The 21,858-nt window shown below is 33.7% G+C and overlaps 3 protein-coding genes across 4 annotated transcripts; 2 read left to right on the plus strand and 1 right to left on the minus strand.

The window, feature by feature from the left end:
* Nucleotides 1-1,987: 1,987 nt before the first annotated feature.
* On the minus strand, nt 1,988-7,988 carry Afg3l2 (AFG3 like matrix AAA peptidase subunit 2). 2 transcript variants are annotated; one of them, XM_018447885.1, is made up of 14 exons: nt 7,534-7,988; nt 7,200-7,435; nt 6,822-6,945; nt 6,431-6,740; nt 6,160-6,253; nt 5,902-6,067; nt 5,648-5,783; nt 5,443-5,561; nt 4,998-5,273; nt 4,695-4,922; nt 4,358-4,584; nt 4,100-4,276; nt 3,721-3,939; nt 1,989-2,438 (listed from the first exon to the last, which is right to left on the minus strand). In XM_018447885.1, the coding sequence occupies exons 2-14, from the start codon at nt 7,215-7,217 to the stop codon at nt 2,166-2,168; spliced, it is 2,367 nt and encodes a 788-aa protein (XP_018303387.1). In that variant the 5' UTR covers nt 7,218-7,435; nt 7,534-7,988; the 3' UTR covers nt 1,989-2,165. The 2 variants fall into 2 exon arrangements, with proteins under 2 accessions (XP_018303386.1, XP_018303387.1); XM_018447884.1 differs by lacking the exon at nt 7,200-7,435 and having other exon boundaries at nt 1,988-2,438; nt 7,436-7,988.
* Nucleotides 7,989-9,033: 1,045 nt separating this feature from the next.
* Nucleotides 9,034-11,595, plus strand: TfIIFalpha (transcription factor IIFalpha). The gene is made up of 7 exons (XM_018447886.1): nt 9,034-9,194; nt 9,348-9,394; nt 9,476-9,847; nt 9,912-10,231; nt 10,349-10,635; nt 10,808-11,151; nt 11,244-11,595. Exons 1-7 carry the CDS (start codon nt 9,171-9,173, stop codon nt 11,455-11,457), a joined length of 1,608 nt encoding a protein of 535 aa, XP_018303388.1. The 5' UTR covers nt 9,034-9,170; the 3' UTR covers nt 11,458-11,595.
* Nucleotides 11,596-11,730: 135 nt separating this feature from the next.
* LKRSDH (lysine ketoglutarate reductase/saccharopine dehydrogenase) lies at nt 11,731-20,175 on the plus strand. Its single transcript, XM_018447883.1, has 10 exons — nt 11,731-12,235; nt 12,624-13,106; nt 13,888-14,113; nt 15,662-15,989; nt 16,529-16,892; nt 17,228-17,550; nt 18,004-18,253; nt 18,357-18,620; nt 18,712-19,093; nt 20,014-20,175. The coding sequence occupies exons 1-10, from the start codon at nt 12,140-12,142 to the stop codon at nt 20,127-20,129; spliced, it is 2,832 nt and encodes a 943-aa protein (XP_018303385.1). The 5' UTR covers nt 11,731-12,139; the 3' UTR covers nt 20,130-20,175.
* Nucleotides 20,176-21,858: the final 1,683 nt, after the last annotated feature.

Here is a 21,858-nt window from a genome sequence, read left to right on the forward strand (position 1 = left end):
TTTATATAAATTTGATAAATTCTGCACAATTTAATTTTTTAGAAAATTTCTTAAATTTTTTAATACGAATTAAAACACATTTCAGAAATACTGAGAAAATCTACATTTTTTTCTAAAATTCTTCATATTTGAATTCTGAAATATTTTAAGACTTTTAAGATTTCTCATTTAATAATTTCTGATGAAAACACGTATAAAATATAAAAAAGTTTAAGGTGTTTTTTCAGAAATCTTCATAAATTGATAATATAACAGGAGTTCTCTCTCTCTTAAAAATGTTATCTCATTACGAGAATTTTTTTCACCAGAGTAATATCAATTTTTCAGATCATTCCATAAATCTTTAGATTCTCGATAGACATCGTTCAATGCACGAATATAGAATCAGTCAATATATTGTTGACGGCAATTGCTATAGTTATTGAAAACAGATAAATCCAATTGAAAAATCAGCGAGATAATATTCTGTTATAGTATCAAAATTGGTATTGTGATTCGGGGGGTATGTATATAATTTTTTTTTCAAACCCGATTACAACACGTATGTAAACTCGGCGGACTACCATTAAGAATTCACTCACAATGAATAATAAAGGTGATAAAGATGAATTTGCCAATTTTGGAACAATGTAACACCAAACTTCAACTAGAACTATTGTACACGTCGTGCGTACTTTTTAATGTCAAATCATTTGTTAGTCATTTATAACGTCGTGTCTTGCATCTATACATCGCCGATACCTATAAATAGGAATAACACAGAACGATTATCCTTCGATGTGTGGAAGACATTGTACTCAACATCTCCGAGCAGTTTCTTCGCAAATTCAATACCTATTACGAGCAAAATCGATTTCAGCGTCACATACTGACATGGATTCGATATATCTGAAAGAAAGTATCACACACGTATCTCAAACAGCAAACGTGTCTAAAAAGATGCTCTGATCTTTCTCAAGAACTTTAGACATCCTTGAAATTCCGTTTGTTGTTTGGAATATTGTTATATATAAACGCGTGAATGTATATACACACATACATACACACATATTAATGGCGATTGAATTTTTAAGGCTGCGTTCCGTTTCACGCATGATGTGCATAATGCATCATTTATCCTTGTTTAACATTCGGTGAATAACAAGAATAAAAGATGCATCATGCGCATTATGCGTGAAACGGAACGTAGCCTAAAACTCTCAAACTAACTCGTCACACATTCAGTATTTCGTACATCAGATGCTGATTCGCGTAACGCGAAAAAACGTGAGAAAATGACTCGGACTGTAAGGGTGAGGATAAAGCGTTTCACAGGCGACAACAAACACGTTCATGACCAACACGTGTGAACCACGCGAATAAAATAGCGACGGATACCTTTACAAATTTTTCGAAGTGCGAGCCGGCACGCCGTCGCCGCGACGTCGACGAAAGCAATTTTACATAATATTTACAGCGGTGTGCAATAAACAGCACACGTCACACATAAATTAATTCATACCAAGTAATGTAATGCAAAAGCCGATCGTGTTACTGACATGTTTCTTATCAATAAACTAAACCTTAAATATAGATTATGCATGTTGAAACATTTACTTCATCCCGCATTTTGTAATTTCCGAATTTATCCTTTGAAAAAATATACCGTTCTTTTCTTCAGAGAAAAATGTGAAAACCAATACGCAAACCCAAAGATTAAGATAAATATTAAATTTGCAAGTATCATTGTTTCAAGTATCTTATGCTTACCCGCCTTTAATTCTAAAGAAAAAAAAATGATATACATGTCAAATAAAAACATGTCTTTAATAATCACCTAAAAATTAACGAAATATCGGCAGTTCATTAAAAAAACACAAAAGAGAGAGAGAGATCTTAAAGTTTCTAAGTTTCACGAGTATTATTTCGTACAATTACTCCATATAATTATTTCCAGTTGATGAAAGTGAAAGTGGATTTGAGATGAGATGAGAAAAATTAGAGTACAATTTAAATTTAATTACATGAAAACATTACAAGTGATACACGCTAAATTTGACAATTTTAACGCATATAGTGATTACAACAGCTGATGCAGCTGAAAATATACTGTTAAATCGTAAACTTATTATAATTGTGTATTTCGAACTATAATACAAAGCATTTGTGATACTAAAATATTACAATTACAGTCGTTGCTGCGGTTGTTTGTCGGCTGAGGCCGCTTTAGAAGGTTGCGCATCTGATGCTTTGTTCTTTTTACTACTGTCCTCAGAAGATTCTCCCTTTTGCACGTTCCATTCCTTCAAACCTTCTGGTAGCGTAGTATCCTCTTCGAAAGAGCCCGTGCCTTCGACAAATTCTTCATAGGTGGATTTTTCACGGAAAGGCCGAGGTCCAAGTAATTCGATCATGTCGTCCCTACTTAAAACCTCCTGTTTTAACAATCGCTCAGCAATCTAAAATTAAACGAAATTATATTTCAATCTTCATTTTGATAAAATTATTTAACACTAGAACCGTCGATGACGCCGTTTTCGTTCCGCTGATGTTAAAAATTGTTATAATTTTTGTGCAATCTTTGAACTGATTAAATTTTTTTTTAATTTTTATCATTTTAGAAGTTTGATTTATAAAAATAAATTAGTTTGATTTACAAAAATTAATTAATCAATTTTATTCAGTTTATTATTAATTAATCAATTTTATCATCATGTTTAAACAGTTTATTTTTATTTTTACCTTAAATCACCGAAGCCGCCAATATTGTACTTGCAACAAAACAAATGGAAGTGTTTCCTTCGATTTTGATGAGTTTTTAATATGTTGTTATCTAGACCAAAATAAGGGACATATTTTTTTTATATGTGTTCATACACACTTTTAGGGAGTAAAACGTTCCTTCGACAAAAATCAGTTTTTCAAAATCAATTTCTTTCGGAGCGAATATCATCGAAACTATAAGAAATGGAAAAAAAATTTTTCACTAAAAGTTGAATGGTTTTAGGAATATTGTATAGTAATAGTGCGTGCGTGCGTGCGTGAGATTAAAGATTGTTATTAAATAAAAAAATTGTTTACCGTTATTATAAAATATTCTTTCCTGAGACTATTTACAACTTTTATTAAAAACTTTAAATTAATCTTTTACAATTTCGCGATGACATTCGCTTCGAAAGCAATCGATTGCTTACTTGCATAGCAGCAAAGAAGAGTGATATGCGCGAATGGCGAAACTATTATTGAATTGCATGCAATAAAATTAAGTGCAATAAAATTTTTTTATCTAATTATAGAATATCAAAATTAATACAATCTTAATTAATGCAAATAATATAAAAATAATATATACTGAAAGTTTATATACTGAGAGCGAGCGTGGCAAAGTAGACAGCGCACTGGTCAGCTATGCTAGAGATCCTGGGTTCGATTCCCGGTAGAATCAAAAATATTTATGCTCGTATCTTCTCTCGGAAGGCAATGGCAAACTATCGAGAGTATCTTTGCCAAGAGCACTTCTCTAGTAAAAATTTCGTCGTTTGGAATCGACGTTAAACTATAGGTCCCAAATGACTGTGTACAACCAGCGTGCGCACCACCAGCATAAGAGAAGTCTCGGCCACGAGCAATAGGATTGAGATGATGACAAAAATAATGTTTCATTAAAGGAAAACAAGAATAGGCGCCAAATTGGCGCCTTCGACAGTTCTAGTGTTAAGTAGATGATAAAATCATAACTACCTTGATTACATCTTCTTTATGCTCGTTCAGAAGAGTTAGCGTCCGCTTATGTGCCTTTTCAATCAAATCTCGAACCTCGTTATCAATAAGTTGCGCGGTATGTTCCGAGTACGGTTTGTCAAAGACTAGATCTCCTGTATTCGGGATTTCAAAACTAACATTTCCAATCTTCTCGTTCATACCGTATTGTGTAATTTGTGCATACGCAATTTTTGTAATCTTAAAAATTACAGAGAAAGCAATTTAATAAAAAGAAATATAGAAAAGTAAAATTATTGTATGGGTACTAAATGACAGTGTTGAAATCGCTTGTCAACCAAAAGATACAGAAATTACACCATGTGTTTTATTGCTTTTATATAATTAATCATGATAATACCTTCTGTAAATCATCCTGAGCGCCTGTAGTAATGCGGCCGAAAAAGATTTCTTCCGATGCTCGTCCACCGAGCATCATGCACATCCTATCGAATAACTGTTCCTTTGTGTAAAGATATAGCTCACGTGGCAAGTACTGAGCATATCCTAGTCCTTTACCACGTGGAATAATGGATACCTAAGAGAATCAATACAAGTTACCAAGAAATTGTACCGTCTATTTTTGTGAAATATAGATAAGATATATAAATATAGTAACTTTTAAAAGTGGATCTGCATGCTCTAAGAACCAGCCAGTTATCGCATGACCAGCCTCATGGTATGCAACTGTCTTCTTTTCCTCTGGTTGTAACACTTTGGTCTTCTTTTCCAAGCCAGCAACTACTCTCTCAATAGCTTGCTCGAAGTTTTTAAGTTGAATGTTAACATTCAAGTCTCTTGCCGCAATTAGAGCTGCTTCATTGCAAACGTTTGCAATATCTGCTCCTAAAAATGTTGCAATGTTATAATAGATCTTTTTTTTTCAGATTTTCATTGAATGTGTAAAATATTTTATTTACCCTCTTATATTTCTCCAAAAATGTTAAATTATGTACCTGTAAATCCAGGAGTCAAAGATGCCATTTTTCGTGCTAATTCATCTTTATCTAATTTCGTTTTCAAAGGACCTAAATGTACTTTGAAAATGGATGCTCGTCCTTTGATATCCGGAGCAGGAACAAATATTTGTCTATCAAATCTACCAGGTCTTAGTAATGCTTTGTCTAGAATGTCTATCCTATTAGTCGCCGCTAATACAACCACATTGGTTGTCGTGTTAAATCCTTAAAGAAAATTTAATAAAAATGTTAGATTATTTGGTAATTTTCAATCTTTTCGTGTTTAAAACTACGATGTACCATCCATTTCTACTAAGAGCTGATTCAATGTATTTTCTTGCTCAGAATGTCCGCCAAAATTCCGACCTCCTCTTTTTCGTCCAACTGCATCGATTTCATCAATAAATAATATACACGGTGCATGTTTCCGTGCCATGGAAAACATATCGCGGACCCTAGAAGGACCAACACCCACAAACATCTCCAAAAATTCCGAACCTGATACTGTAATAAAGGGTACATTTGCTTCACCAGCTGTAGCTTTAGCTAACAAAGTTTTGCCGGTGCCAGGGGGCCCTGTAAAAAATACAACATATATGTACGATATATCAGCACATATAACATCCCTAAATTCGATCGATATGTTAGTTTTTTGGTTAGAGTTCGATCAAAAAATACATTTCACCATCTAATGAATAATATATATTTTATACAACCTTATATATTTCACATAAACCTTAGTTACCTGTTAACATAGCACCCTTTGGAATCTTAGCTCCAAGATCTATATATTGTTGTGGGTTCTTTAGGAAATTTACAAATTCCATGATTTCGATTTTAGCTTCTTCACATCCGGCTACATCTCTAGTGTCGAGCAATATACAATTTACTAATCAAGAATTGCATGTGTTAAATATAGAAATATGTGCTTATACATATGTATTACTCACTTAAATCGTACACCAATATCTTTCGAATTTATTAGTTTCGCAGTCGATTCCATTACTTGACCAAAAAGTCCACCCCTTTTACCTCTTTTACCTGACATTACTTCTGCAGATCTTCGTATTAACAAAATGAGGAATCCTAAAATATATTTCAATGATAGCCACAAAATAAATACATATATATACATACATATATATGTATATAATAGAAATACTTCGCAATTGTAAGTTTATAAAATTAATAATTTACTACTTACCCCACATAATAATTTGTGGAAGATATGATATAAGGTTTGTACTTTCTACTTCATTTTTGTAAACCACAGGAATATAATTTTCAGGTCCCATGTTTAATTCTATTTGTGCATTTTCTAAATTTCTTTCAAATGTATCTGTACTTCCAATATTAAACCATAGTGTATCCTATAAAAAACATTAACAAGATAATAGAAGTACCAATATGAAATTAAAAAGTATAAGTAAACTCTATCACTAATTAGTGATTAAGAACTTACAGAGCCATCAACAGTATATCCAGGTAAAAGCTTTACACGTACCCATTTCTTATTTATTACTTCTAACTTTTCAACAAGACCTTTATTTAAATAACTGAAAACAATATAATTATATGATTATAAGCATAAATTATTTTCATTTTATATGTAGGGCACACTTCTTCCTGTCAGTATAAATATGTCTACCAACATTGATTTGTATTTACAAATAACAAGTCCTGTTAATATTTGAATTATCTTTGAATAATCATTGGTAATAAAATTTACTCACTTATATATAAATTCTCTCCACGTAATCTCTTTCACATTAAAATCCTGGGCAAGTAGCAATGCAATTATCCCACTTACTCCAAGTGCAATCAAAATTAAATATGTTTTTTCCTTGTCACCACCTTCGAATGATTTACCTCCTCGTGAACCGTTTCCAAAGATCTTAAATGTCCATTCGAAACTGGACTGTTTGGAACCAGACGACGATGTAGTGGTAGAAGTAGATGAAGATGAAAGAGGTTTTTTAGTTTCAGCCTTTTTACTTGTTTCTTCTGCTTTTTTGGAAACATTTTTACCATTTTTACCTTCACCTATAATAAAATTTCTTTAGAAATTCTATATACAATTTACAATAAGACTAAAAGAAAGATGAAAGTCGTATAAAGGTAAACCTGGTTTGAAAAATTTTTCGAATCCTTTAGGTGGCTCTTTACAAAATAATCTCCACTTCTGCTGTATTTGCTCAATGGCAGAAAATGTTGTACTATTTTTAAATTGTGATAAGTGACGTCTCAGCTGAAAAAAATGTTTTAGCTTAATCTTATTATTCTAATGATTTATATAAAATTAAATAAAATAACAAAAATTATGTCATTATTCTTGATATTTCAATTACATGGTTTTGTCTACAAAATTGTAAGTAACCGTCACAAAGCTGATGTAAACCATGTATTTCATTGCGACATTCGGCAGATTGTAATACAAACGAGTGAAAAAGATGGGTACACGAGAGTGTATCCTTTGTAAAAAAAATACGTCATATGACATACACTTAGAAAACGAATCATAACTGCGATGGGATGAGCAAATGCGTCGGTTGCAGAAGGTTGCACAACAGAACGTCTGAAGTACGCGACACGCAGATAACGCTCACGCAGTAACCATGGGCGATTATTAACCTCACGATGACGCTCGTCGCGTCATTTCTTGCACTAAACGTTAGCGGTTGTCCTGGTTTGACGTGTTATGTGACGAGTACACGGAGGCAGCGAATAGGTTATGATACCTGAAACGTGTCGAAGTAACCTTTCTGAGCGGACTGCAGGACTAGCCTTTCCAGCCTGCTGGCCGAGAATGCTGAGAAAAGCAGTTGTTGCGCCATACTTGGAGAAATTGTTGCACACCGCTCTATTGAGATTCAGGATCCCTGTTTATTTATTATTTATTTTTCCCTCGCTGAATCTCGGGGCGTAACGTATTACCAACCGCGGGCGACCATCAGCGACAATCCAGACAATCAGCGACTCTCAGTTATCGCCGATGATGAAGCACAGTCTGCACAGTACTCCGGCCGGCATTGGCTTCAAACTTATTGCCGGTGCTGTCGTCATCGATGGCTGTGGATTTAGCAAATTCCACTCCTTCGTTTTAATTTTTTTTTCGCAATCTTTCTCGGCAAATTTGGAGATTAGAGGATTAGCACCGTCTCCTTGTTTCAATCATTGCCTTCTGTTGCCTCCTTTTATGCCTCTAATTTTTAATAAGATAATCTAGAAATCAATATCGATCACCACGTGACTTATCGCGGCTCGTGGAAATATAAGGTTCTTTTTGACTGAACTTTTGCACCAGTTCATCTTTCTTCCTTTTCTCTCCAGGAGAAAAGAAGAGGAAGAAAGATGAAATGGTACAAAAGTTCATCCAAAAAGAACAGGCCTATAAATGGTCGCGTTCATCAGACTCAACTGTTGTGTAGCGGATCCGTGATGCTCGCTGCCATTGGATGATCTAAAAGAATACACCAATAGCAACGAGCGCTCACGGATCCGCTCCGCAACAGCTGAGTTTACTGAAAGCGATCGATAAAACTCATATGAAAATTCCTGCACACTGAACGCGGAAACGCTTGCCGCGCGGCAAAATGTGACGCGGTAGCCAATAACCTTCCAACTCCTGACATGTTCATTGGTTGCCGCGTCGCATTTTGCCGCACGGTAAGCTTTTCCGCGTCCAGTGTGCAGGAACCATCACTTATTTGCATCATGATATCAGACTATCAACATCAACTCTGCAGATCGTTCGGACTCTTTAACTACCGATTAGTACCGATCCATAAAGGACCAATCACAATGGCTGTGTCGGACAAAGCTGCTAGCCTACTCACCGAGCGATTTATGCCTGGTTTATGCTTCGGTCTTAAAATCCTAAATTTCAGCCAATGGAATACAGATTTCAGTTAGGACCAATTAAGACTAGCAACCCTATTGACTGAATTTTAGGATTTTAGGGTTAAGACCGAAGCATAGGCTGCGTTCAGCAGAGAGCAGCTTTGCAACTGTTGTAAAATTCTTCAATATGATTGGTTTATACGTTTAGATCTGTAAGGAACCAAAAGCAAGAACCAATCGTATTGAAGAATTTTACAACAGTTGCAAAGCTGCTTTCTCTGCTGAACGTAGCCATAAACTACAGGCATTAATGTGTTTGGTTGGATCTGTAACTACGTTTACACAACACCCATTGGGTAATAAAATCCGTAGTTAGAAACTGGCCAATCACAGTCATTCCGTTCTTCAAAGGAACAGATTTTTCCTTTTTTGTAGTGCTCAATCAGTTGGTAACACTGATTGGCAGTAAATTTGGAACACGGCAATTATTTTATTATTTGCGAACAGATGTTTGTAGATTTTGTTGAGGTTAATATTGGGGTTAATTATAGAAATCAGAAATGATCAGAAATACGTTCGTTTAAATCGTAAATGCAGTGTTATAAATCATAAAGTTTTTATTAAATTACAATAATGAATTCAAATGCAGTTTCAAAGGTATAAGTTTAATAGATAGCTACAACACAGTGAAGTAAATTATGTTACTGTAATTGTTATACTGTTTGGAAGGAAAACGCACATTATTATTTTAAAATAAGAATTATTTCACTTTTACAGTAATATTATATATATTATTATGCTTCTTTTCAGTCCTCACTTACACCATCCGTGCAGGAATTTAGTATTAGAGTACCAAAGTTAGTATTGTTAATACCTACTTGTGTTTCTACATTTACATCACTATGATAAAATAATATTTGATTTATGGATTCTTTTAGAAATAGCAAGAAGAAGCACAATGTTATGAGATTCAATGCAACATTAAATGTAGATTTTTCGAAATGGTCTCAAGTAAAAATGGAACGGGAGAATAATATGAAAGAGTACAAGGGTATCGAAGAAGAAATGCCAAAGTTTGGTGCTGGATCTGAATTTGGACGTGATGCTAGAGAAGAAGCTAGAAGAAAGAAATATGGTATTACCAGTAGGAAATATAAACCGGAGGATCAACCATGGATTTTAAAATCAGGAGGAAAAACTGGAAAGAAGTTCAAAGGCATTCGCGAAGGAGGAATCAGTGAAAATGCTGCATATTATGTCTTTACGCATGCTGCTGATGGTGCGATAGAAGCCTTTCCTTTACATGAATGGTAGGCTTTATATTGTTGATTGCATATATTTGTTGATGAATACTCAAAAGTCAAACTTTCATAGGTATAACTTTCAACCAATCCAGAGATACAAGTCCCTCAGTGCCGAAGAGGCAGAGCAGGAATTCAGTCGTAGAAACAAAGTAATTAATTATTTCTCACTAATGTTACGAAAGAGATTGAGGAATGATGAGGATGGTGGAGACGAAGAGGAACTAGTAGAAGGTGGTAAAGGCAAGAGACCTGGTAAAAAGGAGAAGGAACTGCAAATATCAGAATTGGACGAATGGATGACTGATGATGATGAATCAGGCAGCGATGAAGATGAGAATAAGAAAGGATCTGAAGATGAGGACGATGGAAAAAAGAAAAAGAAAGACAAAAGTAATAAAGGAAATTATATCTTTAATTATAGATATTTAGTTTTATATAATGGAAGTATATATTAATTATGTATCATATATAGACAAATATAATATATAATTTAATTAAATGTTCTAGTTCAATTGGAAAAGAAGAAAAAGAAGAAAAATGTCTCAGACGATGAAGCATTCGAGGAAAGTGATGATGGCGATGAAGAAGGAAGAGAATGTGATTATATTTCTGATTCTTCTGTTTCTGAATCAGAATCAGAGCCACAAAAGGAAGTTAAGTCTGTGGCAGAAGAAGATGCGTTGAGAAAGTTGCTCGTGTCTGATGAAGACGAAGATGAGGAGGAACAGACAGATAAAAAAGACGGAGAAGTAGATAAGGATGAAGACGAGGAAGGAAAAGAAAAAGATGATAAAGTAATGTAACATATTGTTATGGCATTTATCGATAAACAATACACACATTGCATCTTCCATTCTTTAAAAGATATAAATTATTTCATTAATCAATGCAATAGCATTTATCAATGTTATCATGTATATTTACTGACTACTTTGTTCTATATTTCTAATGTACTTTGTGTTTAAGGATAAAGACAAACTTGGTAAAGAAATGGACAAGAAGAAAGACAAAAAAAAGAAGAAAAAAGCCAAGAGGAAGGATCAAAAGAAATCAGCGTCAGGAAAAGATTCTTCTAGCGATTTCTCTAGCGATTCAGAATCAGATTCTGATACAGCGCTAAAAGAGAAGGATAATAAGAAGCCCAACAGCGCACACAGTTCAAGATCCGCAACACCGACACCTTCAGCGTCCGGTGTTTCGGATTCTTTTAAGAGAAAGCAATCTGGTTCTCCAGACTTGTCGCAAGCAAAAAAATTAAAACTCGATAATTTCAATCTAGTTCCAGTAACATCATATATACCAGGAACGAAGTACATCTCTCTTTATCTTTGTTTTAAACGAAGTGTGCAACAATTATATTTTTATTACGATTATTATAATTTTAATATTTTTTGTTTTTCAGCGAATCGGGAATCACGGAAGATGCAGTGAGGCGGTATTTAATGCGTAAGCCTATGACAACGACCGAGTTGCTGCAAAAATTCAAATCTAAGAAGACTGGTCTCACATCCGAGCAACTTGTCAACATTATGACTCAAATATTGAAAAAGATAAATCCTACCAAGCAAACTATCAAGAACAAAATGTATTTATCAATCAAAGCGCAATCTAACTGATTTCAGTGCGCATATGCCGCCTCGAGTTGTTCGAGATTACACATGTAGTGTTTGTTCAATTACATAATACTGTTCTCTCTCTGTAATATAACTTCACAGGTAGAAATACATATACATAGTAATTTTATTATCAGAAAATATCTTTTCATTTCAACTTTCCATGATCTCTTCAAATAAGTTGATTAAAGCGGATATCGGGCAACAAATAGCGTCATAAGTTGATTGACAAGTTTATTATTTACGATTATGTATTTATTCTCGGTACGCGCGTGTCGTTATTATCAAGCTGGCAGCGATAAACACGCGCGAGAAGAAAAACGGATTTTTCCAAGGATTTTTTCGTAAACTTCTTTCAATGGTACCAACAACCAGTACGATGATCAGAGGGTCATACGATGCCGATAAGAGCATAGCTCCGAGCTTATCGATGATTTTGTAATACTTTCTGACATCTTCATTGACCCAAACAGCACACGTACATACGTGTGATTAAGTATAGTGCATAGATTTAGCAGTATATTGTTGACTCGACTTAAAACACAATTTAAACAGTTTGAAAATACAAGCAAGATTCGCATTACTCCAGTCGTCGCGATCGTTGCAAATTAGTTTCAATTGGTGAATTTCCTCCCGACAACGGTGACCTTTACACAGCCGCTAAATCAACATTGACCAAGGTGTGATGCGGATGTTAAGATTGATAAAGGCTGGACGTAATTCACGTCATCTGTTGACTACTGCGACTCCTGTTCTCACCCATAACGTCAGATGTATAAGTGTAAGCATTTAGTTATGTTTAAAATGTCACTGAAATGCCTTCCACGTGGCATTTCAGTAATGATCCGATTTAATCAATTGCACCGATGTCGGACATCACTAATTCTCGGGATAAACAAATAGACTTAATAGACATTAAAGAAAAAATCAAAAATTCGTCCTAATAAAAAACTGAATTTTTTCCTTAATTTCCGAAAAAGAGCTTTGAATAAAAAAATGTCTATTCTTTTTTTTGTTACTCCTAGCTTGTATTAAAGAATAGTCCGAATAAGATGATTCTGGAAAAATCAACAAGAAAGACGAAAGACAGATTTTTTTAAACGAACTATCGTACTGTTGTATAAAATATGCTGATTAGCTGAGTGTTCTTTTGCATCAAATCTTTTTAGAATCTTAAGGGTAAGGTAATAGCTATAAGACGGGAAGATCAGTCAGTATGGGAGAGGAGAGCACCGTTAGCCCCGGCGAACGTTCGTCGTCTCGTCAGATCAGGTGTAAAGGTGATTGTGCAGCCCAGCAATCGAAGGGCGTATCCTGCCCAAGTCTACCAGGCAGCCGGCGCCCTGCTACAAGAGGATATCAGCTCAGCTTCCGTTATATTCGGCGTCAAGCAAGTACCCGTGGATCAACTGATACCCAATAAGACATACTGCTTTTTCTCGCATACCATCAAGGCCCAGGAGAGTAATATGCCTCTCCTGGACGCGATCCTAGAGAAGAACATACGTCTCCTGGATTATGAAAAGCTCACGGACGCAAATGGCCAGAGGGTAGTGGCTTTCGGCAAATACGCCGGAGTCGCTGGTATGGTGAACATATTCCACGGTTTAGGTCTTAGACTGCTAGCTTTGGGTCATCATACTCCGTTCATGGTATGTTTATACTTTAGAAACAATTACAAATTTTTGATTTATATTGAGTAGAGCTTTTTCAATGAACTTGACATTTCCATAAAATTCATTCAATTAAATACTGCATTGAATTGATATAGACATTAATTTATACTAAGTTTATATTAAATATAACGTGTGTTTATAAGTTCCATCTATAAAGATATTGAGAAATAAAAGTGAAAATATATAATAATGAAATCTTTATTTCACTCACTCACAAAATAAAATATTATTATTATTATATATTATTATATATGATAATATATTATTATAACATATTATATTTTTATTTATGAAGAAGATATTTTTTAATAATAAATTACAGTTTTACTGCTTATATTTTATTTATTATTTGTATTTTAGAAGATGCATTTTGTATCCTTTGTGCTCTCGTGTTAAGATAAGAAAAGTCACGACTTCCCTCTACTTTGTTATACTGGAGAACAGTAGGCTGCAATTTAGAATAATCCATTTCTGTTATATATGTTTTGTAAAACTTCATCAAAATTTAGATAAGTGCAATTACTTTGTGATTTCAAATGATAATTAAGTGAGTCTTAAGAGATACGATAAAATTTTATTTATTCTGTACCTGCGTTCTCCTTCAGTAGTAGAAAAAATAACTATAATAATATAGGTGTGTATTATGATAAGCAATTATCAAGATACACATATAAACGTACGAATCAATAAGATCCTTTAGAAAATATGAATATGAAAATATCAATAAATTAACTAATCGTAATAATCGTTTGATTAGCACATCGGACCGGCGCATAATTATCGAGATTCAGCCATGGCACGTCAAGCGATTCGCGGTGCGGGATATGAAATCGCGCTGGGCGCCATGCCGAAGTCGATCGGCCCGTTGACCTTTGTCTTCACGGGCAGCGGTAATGTTAGCCAGGGTGGCCAGGAAGTCTTCCAAGAGCTGCCCCATGAATACGTGCCGCCCGAAATGTTACGGAAAGTCGCCGAACACGGCGGTATGTTGCAATTCACGAAGTCGTCGTTCGCGTTTCATAATTCGTGAACCGTTTTACCTAAGAATAACAAGTCTTGATAACGTTAATATGACATTAAAATGAAACATTGATTGAAAAACTCAATAATAATGTTGGAGCTATTTTGATATTATAATGACTTGTGTTCTGCTTGGATTCTTGGATATCGCTTTTAATCACCGAGCTCTCTCGCAAACATCATAATTGTCGTTTGCGCTGATTCTGATTCGAAATTTATCTCTTTTCGTCCTGCTGCTTCGCGATTTGTAAGCAGTATATCTTTAAACTGCAAAATATTACAGCAGCTAATATTATTACGGTTTAAATTATATTTTCATTCAAAATAAAATTAATTATATAATTATTATATATAATTTTTAAATAATTAAAGGACTTGATGTAAAAACCGATCAGCTCCAGTTTTTGGCGAAAATGTCTTTTAGAGTGAAACTAATTAACATAGCAAATATATTCCGCGTTTTTGGTATAAAAAACAGACAGCTCCGACAGCTCTGATCTGTTATACACATTTGAATGGTTTTCGTAAAATTTCGCACAATATACTTTTGATAAAATACTTTTTTTATTAATATTGTAAAATTTAAAAATCGACTAGTTTTTAAAATCAGATCAGTTTTTAATTATTAAACCTATTTTTTTTAAATAATTAAACTGGTACAAACTCTTTGCATATTAAAGTGAGATAGATATTCAGACAGCACGAAGAGTCCCAAAAGAATTCTTTTTTTATTCCTGACTTATGAAATGAATTTCTATTTTATCCCATTTCTATTCTAAAAGTATTCCTGAAAGGGTTTTCAAAAGATTTAATTCACTTTGTATCACCAGTTGTGAACTTTTTTTCAGATCCAAAAAGTATTCTTTTTCTAATCTTTTTCTATTTCTTAATTTTGTATAAGAATAAATCGTATTTTGATTTTTTATGCAAATTAAATATTACTTTTATTAAAGATAACATACATATATACAAATATGCATACAAATATATTTGTATATATTTTTTAATTAATACTTTTGAGGCTTTCACAGATATTTTCTTCAGAGATGCAAAGGATTTGTGGGTATCATGATCCATTGCTAAGGCATTAGTAATAGTTTTTAATTTATTTTGAAAGAAATCTTGAGTTCATTTCGAACAGATTACGTTAATTCATAAACAACTTAAGAAGGTGAATACTTTTTAATAGATCAGTTATTGTGCTATCTGGATATATTTTGATATTTGGCAAAAGAGAGAAAGAATGTTCTAATGCGATCCAATGCAACAATAAAAAATAAGTGTATTTCCCACGATTATAATCTTAATAGCTTTGTGATAGAGAGGCGTGTCTTAATACCTGCGTCACTTTTGCCTCACTGCATTATACCTTTTACCACTTTTTTAGTGATAAAACTCTTTGCACAAGACTCGTGGAATCTATTATCGTCATATAAAGTAAACAAAAATATTTATCATGGCGATATTTCTTATCAGTGCTCGGTATTTGTATTTTCTTCAAATCGTTCCAGATACGACGAAGATATACGGCTGCGAGGTGCGGCGCAGGCATCACCTGGAGAGGAAGGAGGGTGGCGGTTTCGATCCTGAGGAGTACGACCAACATCCGGAGTTGTACATCTCCACGTTCAGCAAAAAGATAGCGTCGTACGCCTCGGTGATCATCAACGGTATATACTGGGCGGTAGATTCGCCGAAATTGTTGACGATACCGGACGCAAAATATCTCCTCAGGCCCGCTAATACACCATGGCTGCCTATAAGTGTCGGCGCTCCCGCATTGCCGCACAGGATGCTCGGTATTTGCGACATATCCGCGGATCCGGGCGGCAGCATCGAGTATGTGTACTCGTGTTTATTAGGGATAGCGAATTTTATCAGAGAGCGAATTCAGATAGATATAAGAGACATAATTAAGTCACAATGATATTATAGGATCTTATCACGACGTCACTTGTCACTTAAAAATAAACTTGTAAGTCAATAAACAAATAAGGTCATGATGATATCCTGTGATATTATTATGATATGTGCTCTATATACTTTGAAATATTAAGGAAAAGGCTGTAAAATTCTGTAACAGCTAGAGTATTGTACGAGTTACAATCACACATAATTATGATTATATGTATAATTTATCATTATTAATTTATAGTTGTAAATTCAACGTATATAATTATTTATAAGTAATAGGATAATCATTTATAATTATGTAATAATAATTTATCATAATATCAAAACATGGACAAGTTGAAACATTTTTTTAAACGTTTTAATTAAGATAATTATTACATGGATTGTACTTTTCAATTTATCTTGTTTTTCTTTTAACACAATCAGATTATTATTATTATACAATTATTAATTTTTCATATAAGATTTATGAACGAGTGTACGACGATCGATACACCATTTTGTCTGTACGATGCCGACCGGAACAAGGACACAAAGTCTTTCAAAGGCCCCGGTGTGCTCGTTTGTTCGATTGACAATATGCCCACGCAACTACCGAAAGAAGCAACGGATTTCTTCGGCAATCTTTTATATCCGTATGCTTTGGATATCATACAATCGGACGCGAAAAAGCCACTGGATGAGCATAACTTCAGCTCTGCCGTACATGGTGCCATTATCGCGTCCAACGGGGAATTGACGCCTAATTTCGAATACATTCAAGAACTCAGACAACTGAATCAACGTAGTAGGCATAAAGCCGATAACAGAGAACAACAGAGCAAAACGGTAAAACGTTCCCTTTCGTGTTCGCATCCTTATTGTATTTTGTATCTTTCAAATTAAATAATAATACAACGTAATGAGAAATTCTACAATTTGGATTATATATTTGCCAAAGTGTTATTGTAAAATCTTCGTAAAAGAAAGAAAATTATGCATAAGAATAATTTTAAAATCTATAAATGTGTGCATGAACATATATTGATTGTAAAATATAGCAAAAATATTGACGATTTAGAATTAATCTAATAGTCAAATTCTAGTAGATTTAAAGCTATAAGGCTAAAATGAACGATATTACGGAATCAAAATTTTGTTTGTCTATGCCAACGTGCCAACAGGTGGTCGTTTTCGGTGCAGGATACGTCTCCGCACCCTTGGTCGAGTATTTGCACAGAGATAAGAACGTAAGGCTGATAGTGGCGTCACAATTGAAGGACGAGGCTGACGCGTTAGCCAATCGATTCCCAGGTGTGGAGCCAGTCTTTCTAAACGTCCTGGATCGTCCTGATACATTGCACGACGTGATAAAATCGGCGAACGTAGTCGTCTCCCTTCTGCCGTATTCGTTGCACCATGTTATCGCCAAAGCTTGTATAGAAACCAAAAATCATCTAGTAACAGCAAGCTATATGAATAATGACGTCAAAGCATTGCACGAAGAGTAAGTATCAACGAGTTTACTTATCCTAAAATGCACCGTCGCGTGTCTCATTCGACATACAATTGTACGTAACATGTTCAACGCAAAATCTTAACAAGCGTAACGAATACATTTTAATAAAATCTTACAATTTCTAGAATTAGTGAATATCACCTATAATATAACGCTTTTGTTGTTTTTTTGTGATTAGAATCGCGGTGAAAATAAAAAGATTGTATTTTAATAAAGAAAGATCATTTATCATCACAGTACATCAGACATGTTTACTTGAAAGATTAATACCCGTAATTCACAATGTAATTTAAAATTTTAATCTCGGTTCAATCAACTCTTCATTTTTTCTAGTTCTAAGAATTATAGAAAAAAATAAAAAGTAAGCTGAATTGAGAATTAAAGTTAATCTACATTAGCAGAAACGTATAAGTCAAAATCTCGCTATTTTTGGGGGGACAGAGCCCAAGAAGCTGGCATCACTGTATTGAATGAAATTGGATTGGATCCGGGCATCGATCATCTTTTAGCAATTGAGTGTTTCGATGATGTGAGACAAGCGGGCGGAAAGATAGAGTCCTTTGTCTCATGGTGCGGCGGTTTGCCCGCACCGGAGTGTTCCTCTAATCCTCTGCGATATAAATTCAGTTGGTCTCCACGAGGCGTACTGTTAAATACCTTGTCGCCAGCGAAATATCTTCACGAGGGTCAGGTGAGCCGTTGAAGTATTTTTTGTATTTATATTTAAAAAGAATGATTCATATCCTTTATCAAGATAAATAAGATTTACTTAAAAAAGAATTTTTTCTTTGCAGGAAGTAGAGATTGCGGGAGGCGGCGATTTGATGTCTACCGTGCAGGATTTGGACTTTCTCCCAGGCTTCGCCTTAGAAGGCTATCCCAATCGCGACAGTACGACATATAGGGATTACTATGGTTTGCAAAATGCGAATACTGTACTACGGGGTACGCTCAGGTTCAAGGGATTTTCAGATACCATACTGGGCCTGCAATTGCTCGGTTTAATCGATCCTAATCCGCATCCGATTTTACACCCGAACGGGCCAGACATCACCTGGGTGCGTGCTTTCAGTTTTCCACGTATTCGCGGAATATTTCGGAAACAAAAAAATATTGATCTATCTCGATTACTCATCGCTTAAATTCCAGCGAGTGTTGGCATGTAACTTGCTTGGTCTGGCGAACGACAACATCTTCTATGGAAACCTGAAGCAAAAATTAGCGGAAAGAATGAATTCATGGGAGCGCGTGAAAGCCATCGAGGAATTGGGTCTCCTGGAGGAGGATCTAGTCTTGAAATTAAACACTCCTCTCGACACGCTTACGCATTACTTATCGAAAAAACTCTCTTTCGAAAAAAACGAACGCGATCTAGTGATATTGAGGCACAACGTAGGTATACTTTGGCCGGATAATAGAAGAGAATCTAGAGGAATCAACTTGGTGCTTTATGGAGACGCTTCTGGACATTCTGCAATGGCGCGTACCGTCGGTTATCCTGCAGCTATTGCCGTCAAGATGATTCTAGATGGTTCGTAACCCTCTGATATTTTCCGTGTTATTTATTCAATTAAGGTAAAATTGTTTTTGTTTTATTAAAAATTGTCACTTATTAGCTACATTTTTTTTATCGTGCAAGATAATTTTCGTACCGCAATTATAGCCAAGAAAAATACAAATGTCTAGATGACCAAATTATTATATAAAAAATGTATAAATATTTAATATGGTATACAGGATAAATTTAAAAAAAAATAATAGATTCTGTAAACTTTTCAGAAATATCGATATTTACCGCAATATTGTTTTTGAAACAAAGATATTTATCTGAATGACTTACGTATAAAAAAATAACAGGACTTTTGATATTAAAAATTTAATTTACGATAAAGTTGATTAATGAGAGTATAATGACGCGTACTTCATACGTAAAAGTTTTTATATTCATATATTTTATACTTAAAGTTAAAAAATAAAATCGGGCTACATTCGGCTACGTTTTGAATCTTCCTCAGTGAATATTCTTTAAATTCTACGCTTCTGAAGGTAGAGTCGTTACTCCAATGCTACTTTTAATCTTTCACTGTGATTATAAATTCAAGTGAAAACCAAATCAAAAGAGCAAATGGACAGCCAAAAGCATAAGAGTATAAATTCTTTTAGAAAAAAAAAACGTAAAAAACCGCAATCACCTTGAAACATGTCAAGAAATAAAATTATAGAACGAGTCGTACGGAAGTTATTTTTTATCTCAAATATATAATATATGAGAACTTCTGTGCACGAAGTATCATTATTACCCCATACTCATCTCATTACTCGACTTTATTATAAATTGATTTATATATTAATTTAATTCATAAATTATAAATCATGTAATATGTATTATGATTGAATATTCAACCGAGTTTATTCTAATGTTCTTATAATAATTTTTCTAATTTTATTTAGGTGAAATTCAGCAGCGTGGAATGGTGCTGCCTTTCACGCCTGATATATATCGACCTATTCTTAATCGACTGAGAACTGAAGGCGTACAATCTTTCGAGACTTCTAAATGGCTCTGATTTACCACAAACTGCTATAACTTTTTTTTCGATTGCATGTACATATCCCTTGCATTGCAAATTATATATACATATATATGTATATATGTATATATATGTATATATAATATTTGATATATTTTAATATATATACATTTTAATATATATATATATGTATATATAATAGTCGATAAATTTTAATTTCGTATAATGCACAAGATGAAAAAAAATTTGTAAATTTTATAATAATTTTATACCTATATCGTAATAAATATAAGCGATTGTAATAGTATTACAAATTATTCTAATAAAAAAATACGAAAAATATACACGTCAGATTATGCCTAACCAAGTTAATCAGATAATGAAAAATCAAGCTTAAGTGCCTGGTGGAAAAGTCAGGAAGATTGGGATTTTTAATTTGATATATTTAACATTTATTGATATACCACCCCAGTGGAAAATCGCTAACAATACAATGATATTTCGCTTATTGCAATCTGTTTTTGTCTCAGTAAGTCTAATCGCCTTAAGATATAATTAGAATGATAACACAGGAACACCACTGTCGCCTCTACTCATTACGATTTGATTGAAAACGAATCGAATTTTACGCGTTAGAACAATTGGAAAGACTATCGAATTTATTGCGCCAGTAAAGTAATTAACTTGCAGTCGTGATCTGCACATCGTGCGTCTATGTAGCACGACTAATTGATTTGTGTAACAAATTCGATAACATTTTGCAAGAATTAGATAAACCTAATAACAATGTGATTTTCATTACTATTTTAAGCGATAAAGTTTGTGTACTACCTAAATAAGAATACATATATATAATAAAATGATACACTTGCGATTAATTCATATACATACACATATAATACAATTTAAATTTTTCTGCAATGACAATCATCAGATAGAATCCATTAAAATGAACAAAATTAAATAAATGTCACTGACTTTTAATTAAATTCATAAAATGTGCAAATAATGATGTTATATCCCAGAAAACATCAAGTTGTAATTTCCCATTCAACAGTATAATTATAATATAACACATGTTATATTTTTTACAGTTTTATTGTTAAGCGAGAAGTTACAACTAACATGCACGTTACATGGTGTTTGCTGGGATGTTATGATAAAAGCTTTTTCCCGTTTTGTTACAACTTATTTTATCATTTAAAAGCAGTAAATAGTGTTTAAGCTACATCGATATTTAACTCTGAATCTTGTGCGTGACGTAATTTGATGTTTGCTCCTCGTTTCTAAAAAAACTAAAGTTAAAACTAAAGCACTATAATTCTTGAATAATTTCTTTTGCATCATACTATAAAACCTATTACTATCACAATGGTAGTTAGACTAATTTCTCTCTAATCAATCTCCGTTTCACAAATTACTACAAACGTGAACGTGATTATAATTTTTATAAATGATTTCTAATAATCTCTGATCGCCTGTCTTTATATAAGTTTTATAAATTACTGGCGATTACCATAATTTTTACGAAGCATTTACAAGGGCTTTCGAGGCATGTAAGAGACATTTTCTTTTATAAAATATATTTAATTAGTTACAAGAAGATATATACAAAGATCCAATCCAATAAATATTTTTCGAAAGCCCTCATAAAAGAAAGAAAATCATGGATAAGAATAATTTTAAAATTTGTGCAAAATGCGTGTGCTGTTTAAAAAGTTAAATTTGCTTTAAACGGAAATAAAACATACACGCGAGAAAAGAA

The sequence above is a fragment of the Mycetomoellerius zeteki genome, unplaced genomic scaffold, assembly GCF_001594055.1.
Source record: "Mycetomoellerius zeteki isolate Tzet28-1 unplaced genomic scaffold, Tzet1.0 scaffold212, whole genome shotgun sequence".
NCBI classification, from domain to species: Eukaryota; Metazoa; Arthropoda; class Insecta; order Hymenoptera; family Formicidae; genus Mycetomoellerius; species Mycetomoellerius zeteki.

What these genes read in the sequence shown, in the direction of transcription:
- LKRSDH (XM_018447883.1), top strand. Translation starts at nt 12,140, where the DNA reads ATGCGGATGTTAAGATTGATAAAGGCTGGACGTAATTCACGTCATCTG. An exon ending in ACGGGCCAGACATCACCTGG is followed by an intron (nt 18,621 to 18,711) that starts GTGCGTGCTTTC and finishes CTTAAATTCCAG; the next exon opens with CGAGTGTTGGCATGTAACTT. An exon ending in CGTCAAGATGATTCTAGATG is followed by an intron (nt 19,094 to 20,013) that starts GTTCGTAACCCT and finishes AATTTTATTTAG; the next exon opens with GTGAAATTCAGCAGCGTGGA.
- TfIIFalpha (XM_018447886.1), top strand. Translation starts at nt 9,171, where the DNA reads ATGAATTCAAATGCAGTTTCAAAG. An exon ending in ATTCAAATGCAGTTTCAAAG is followed by an intron (nt 9,195 to 9,347) that starts GTATAAGTTTAA and finishes GCTTCTTTTCAG; the next exon opens with TCCTCACTTACACCATCCGT. An exon ending in AAAGAAAAAGAAAGACAAAA is followed by an intron (nt 10,232 to 10,348) that starts GTAATAAAGGAA and finishes TAAATGTTCTAG; the next exon opens with TTCAATTGGAAAAGAAGAAA.
- Afg3l2 (XM_018447884.1), bottom strand. Translation starts at nt 7,531, where the DNA reads ATGGCGCAACAACTGCTTTTCTCAGCATTCTCGGCCAGCAGGCTGGAA. An exon ending in TGGAGAGAATTTATATATAA is followed by an intron (nt 6,254 to 6,430) that starts GTGAGTAAATTT and finishes TATTGTTTTCAG; the next exon opens with TTATTTAAATAAAGGTCTTG. An exon ending in GATATACTGTTGATGGCTCT is followed by an intron (nt 6,068 to 6,159) that starts GTAAGTTCTTAA and finishes TGTTTTTTATAG; the next exon opens with GATACACTATGGTTTAATAT.